At 40.2% G+C, this 5,035-nt stretch overlaps 1 protein-coding gene across 1 annotated transcript; it reads left to right on the plus strand.

Annotated features, from left to right (window-relative positions):
• Positions 1 to 3,918: 3,918 nt before the first annotated feature.
• Positions 3,919 to 4,707, plus strand: LOC115954616. Its single transcript, XM_031072531.1, has 2 exons — positions 3,919 to 4,276; positions 4,403 to 4,707. The coding sequence occupies exons 1-2, from the start codon at positions 3,919 to 3,921 to the stop codon at positions 4,705 to 4,707; spliced, it is 663 nt and encodes a 220-aa protein (XP_030928391.1).
• The last annotated feature ends 328 nt before the right edge of the window (positions 4,708 to 5,035 follow it).

The following is a 5,035-nucleotide window of genomic DNA, read 5'->3' on the forward strand; positions in this document are numbered from 1 at the left end:
TGGAGGAATTTAAGAGAATCTCTAATGTTGAGATTGCTCACATTGCTTGGAATATCCTCCAGACTATGCATGAAGGCACAAAGGTAGTTAAAATCAATAAGTTACAGAAATTAACAACTAGATTTGAAAGCATTAAGATGCCTGATGATGAATCTTTTGATTAATTCTATGCTAAGCTTAATGATATTGTTAATTCTACATATAATCTGGATGAAATCTATGATTAACCTAAAATTGTTAGAAAGATTCTTAGATCTTTAACTGAAAATTTTAGACCCAAAGTGACTACCATCACTAAGAGCAAGGATGTGAACTCCATCCCTATTGATGAATTTGTAGGATCTCTTCAGTCTTATGAGTTAGATCTACCCAAAACTAGCAAATCCAAATCAATGGCTCTTAAGTCTGTTGATGATGTTAATGTTGGTGGATTTGATGATGAGCTCTCTGCTACAAAGATTGCTTACCTTGTCAAGAACTTTAGGAATTTCCTTAGAAACAATAACAGAAAGGCAAGAGGTACGAACACTACTGAACCTAGAAACTTTAGGAAGAATGATCCCACTAAGGTTAACAACACTGAAAAACCTAGAGAAAAAGTAGGTCAATCTTCTAATAATTCTATGGGTCCCCAATGTTTTGGATGAATGTCCTACTTACTTGAGGACTAAGGGTAAGGCTATGGCTGTAACCCTTAGTGATGATGAAGTTTTTGATGATGAGTCTGGGTGTAACAAGAATGGAAATTTCATTGCTTTTACTGCTACTGCTGTAGTCAATGAAAGCTTGTCTGTTGAAGAGAACCCTTCTGATGGGGAACTCTCTGAGGATGTAGATCTTCAAGAAGCCTATAATAAACTTTGCAAAGTTGCTGCAAAGGATGCTATAAATGTTGATCTTAGCTTGAAGAAAATTGCATCTCTTGAGCTTGATAAGAAAAATTTGCTTGTGAAACTGTTTGATGCTAATGAACTTTTGAACAATGTGAAAACTAAGAATATGCTTTTACTTGATAAAGTTAAGAATTTGGAACTTGAACTATCTATTGCTAGAGAACATACTAATAGATCTGCTAGTTCCAAACTTGATCATATGCTGAGTGTTCAAAAGTCTCCTTCTGAAAAATCTGGATTAGGTTTTGTAGAAAGCATCTCTGTGTCTGCACCCCATTCCACAAACTTTGTTCCTTCTTCTTCCTCTGAACCCCCTGTGAGTGAGGTTTTAAGTAAGTCTATTAAACCTGTAGAGGTCACACCTCCTAGGAAGATTAGGGTTGATCTGAAAAAGTCTAAACCTAAAGAGTCTACCCTTTCTAAGGACAAGTTGCATGGTAAGCCTACTTGGGTTTGTCATTTTTGTGGAAAGTCTGGGCACATTTGTCCAAACTATTACAAGTTGCAAGTTACTAAGAGAGCAAACAAATCAAAAGTACCTGTGCTTCAAGCACAAGATCCTATGGTACTTATTGGTGAATTGGTAAAGGCTCTAAACCTTTGTTCTAATCCTGGAGTTGGTAATCATTCTCATGTGAATAAGAACTCCAATGCTTGAGGTGCATCTAAAAAGTTTTGGATGCAAAAGGCTCAATCAAATTGAGTCTTTCTGACATGATCCTTGTGCTTCATTGCTCTACCCTTTGTGACCATTGTTATTTGGTTTTTTTTTTTTTTTTTTTTTTTTTTGTTTTCTAGGACTTGCATTGCATAACATTCATGCATTTCATTCTAGGATTGTTTTTGTTTCTTCTTTTCAAAATATATAATAATAAAAAAAAAAAGGGAAAAGGAAAAAGGGAAGCAAATTGTGTTTTGCATTATTTTCTTGGATTTGAATCAAGGTTGGACAATTTATCTTTACATAACATGTCTATGTACCTTGTTTAGCTTGGATGAGCTTATTTATTGCACTTTACTAGTTGAAGCTTTGTAGTATATGTTGTGTGGGAAAGATGTTTATAGTTGTTGATCACATGATCTTGATCTTGAAGTCACATGCTTTTGATTGTAAGGACTAAAAAATCCTAAGAGAAAGACATAAATAACCATTTCACCACTGTTTACTAGCCAATCATGAACACCTTAGTGCATATCGTAAGATTTTTTTCTTGAGAAAGTATAGCACATGCATAAAAAGAACATAAGGTGTAGCCTCATGTTAAATAATTAAAATTGGGGTGTAAATTATGGGGCTATAATAAATTCTATTCTAAATAAAATTAGTGTGTACAATTTGAGGCAAATTTTTTTTTTTAAATATATATATATATATATATATTTATATGTGGGGGCTACGGCCCAAAATAACGAGTTGGGCCTTGGGTCCGTCCGAGGAGGCAACGTGGCTCAGCGATCCACATTTTAAGCCTTATCACGGGAGACAAAGAAAAAAGGTCCGAGGAGGAATTCCTCCTTGGACACTGAAAACCCAGAGCAAAGGTACATCCAAACCACTGAAGCCCATCCCCTAAATATGTGAAATGGGTGGAAACACAAAATATCTCAGCAAAAGCTGTCACCACCACATTGAATGCACTACAACCACCTTCCTGGCCGCATTAATGTGGAGAAGACCCCTGAACAGTGTTGCCTTGGCCACCACAACTCACAAAGGACTGAGAGAGGTGTCTGATGGGATGGGTGCTCAAGTGGAGGCTTGGATTATCAACAAGTATAAAGCTCAGATGGTAAAGAGGGGTCTATATAATGTATAGAAACCCCCAAAAGAGAGGGAGAGATAAAAAAAATAAAAAAAAATAAAAAAGGGCAAGAAGACTGGGGCATGAAAAGAAATTCTAATATACTAGTCTGTATACATAAATATAACTTTGAATCTCCTCAGACTAGAAGATTTTTCAACGTAATGGTTTACGTTCTTGCTCATGTGCACCTTTTTCCCATGCAAGTCTTTGTCTAACTTATTTAACCTTAGTTCTTAAACCCATACTCTACTATATTATTTGTGTTGGGCTTTTTGGATCAAAACTTCACACGATTGGGGTTTGGGCTCCAAAAATTGTCCCCCCACAATTGGTGCCGTTTGTGGGAAGAACTTGAGTGTTAATGAGTACGACGTTTAAGCATGGTAGGATCAAGTCCACACCAGGAAAATCCACACCAAGCTAACCCTCAGCAGACAGAACCTATTGAGCCTCAGCGGCAAAATAATCCTTCTGACCCTGGGCTAAATCCAGGTAATTGAAGAAACCGAGAGGGAAGCGTACATACTACTCAGACGAGCCAAAGCCACTCCCAAGTAGGTAGTCGCATATCCCAAAGGCAAAACAATTATTAGGCCATGCAGCAAGAGATAGACAACTTGAAAAAGAAGTTACGTTGTGCATAGCGAAGGCAATCCCTTTCCAGCTCAGATACATCCACTAACGAGGAGGAGGATGTCAGTTACAAGCTGAGGTCAAGAACTTCCCTAAGTGAAACTTTTTCATACGAAAAGGAGTCGTGCCATGAACGGAGATATAAGAGCCCATCTAGTAGGGGTTTGGGTAATGATGTCATAAACAAGGCACTGGATCAGATCTCCAGGTCACCCTTCGCGCATAGGATAGAGGGGGCTAAATTACATCGGCGCTTCAATCAACCTACGTTTTCCATTTACAACAGCCGAGCAGACCCTGTGGAACTCGTCAGCCAGTTTAACTAGAGAATGGCTATCCATTCCTAGAATGAGGCTCTGATGTGTAAAGTTTTTCCATCCAGCCTGGGACCAGTGGCGATGAGATGGTTCAACAGCTTGAAGACGAACTCCATAGATTCCTATAAATAGCTTACTCAGGCTTTTTGTTCTCGCTTTATTACAAATAGCAGAGTCCCGTAACCCTAAGTTCGTTATTATCCTTGTCTATGCATGAGGGGGGAAACCTTAAAGGCGTATTCGGATAGATATTGGGAAGTGTATAACGAGATGGATGAAAACCACGATAACGTCGCCATCAGCACGTTCAAAAGTGGTCTCCCTACCGAGCACAGCTTAAGGAAATCTCTAACTGGTAAACCCGTCACCAGCGTTCGCCAACTGATGGACAGGATTGACAAATATAAAAGGGTGGAAGAGGACCAGCTACAAGGGAAAGGAAATGAGAAGATCATCCCCCCCAAAGGGAGTGATTACAGGTCGGAACAATATAACAGTAACCAGCCGAGGAGGGATTTTTCGAGACAGGCTGGACAAACCAACATGCAAACAGTTAATACCATATTCAGAGAGCCGGTGCAACAAGTCCTGAAGAAAGTAAAAAATGAGCCTTTCTTCAAATGGCCGAGTAAAATGGCAGGAGACCACTTAAAGCGCAACCAGAACCTATATTGTCATTATCATTAAGACCACGGGCATACCACCGAGGATTGCAGAAATCTATGGAATAACCTGAATCAGTTGGTCCGTGAAGGAAAGTTACGTCACCTTTTACACCACTCCAACGGTCATCTGGGCCAAGCAGTTCAAGAGCCTCGGAAAGATGTATCTTTGAGACCTCCCATGGGGACGATACACGTCATCCTTGCCACCCCAGGAAGAACCGGCGTTTTTCCCTCTGGGGTACTATCCGTGGCTCGGCTCCCCGTCGAGGATGGTGAAAGGGAGTCCAAAAGATCTAAAAAGGGAAACTTACTAATATTGGGGTTCTCGGATGAGGATAAGGGGGAAACTATCCAACCTTATGAAGATGCTTTAGTGGTTACATTGAGGATTTGAGGGTTTGACGTGAAGAGGGTACTAGTAGATCCGGGTAGTGTAGTGGAAGTAATGTACCCCGATCGGTATAAGGGGCTCAACTTAAGGCCTAAGGATTTAACGGCTTATGACTCTCCTCTTATAAGTTTCGAAGGGAAGATTATTGTACCAAAAGGGCAGATCAGATTACCCATACAGACCGGATCAGAGGTGGTGGAGGTAGATTTTATCGTGGTCGATGCTTACTCACCCTACACGGCCATAGTGGCCAGACCTTGGCTCCATGCCCTGGAAGCCGTGTCTTCTACGCTTCACCAGAAGGTAAAATACCCATCCGGGGGCCAAGTGG

Source organism: Quercus lobata, chromosome 1 (assembly GCF_001633185.2).
Source record: "Quercus lobata isolate SW786 chromosome 1, ValleyOak3.0 Primary Assembly, whole genome shotgun sequence".
Lineage (NCBI taxonomy): Eukaryota > Viridiplantae > Streptophyta > Magnoliopsida > Fagales > Fagaceae > Quercus > Quercus lobata.

Coding starts and splice junctions, on each gene's coding strand:
- LOC115954616 (XM_031072531.1), top strand. CDS start 3,919: ATGGATGAAAACCACGATAACGTCGCCATCAGCACGTTCAAAAGTGGT. Junction 4,277..4,402: donor GCCTTTCTTCAAATGGCCGA/GTAAAATGGCAG, acceptor TGGTCCGTGAAG/GAAAGTTACGTCACCTTTTA.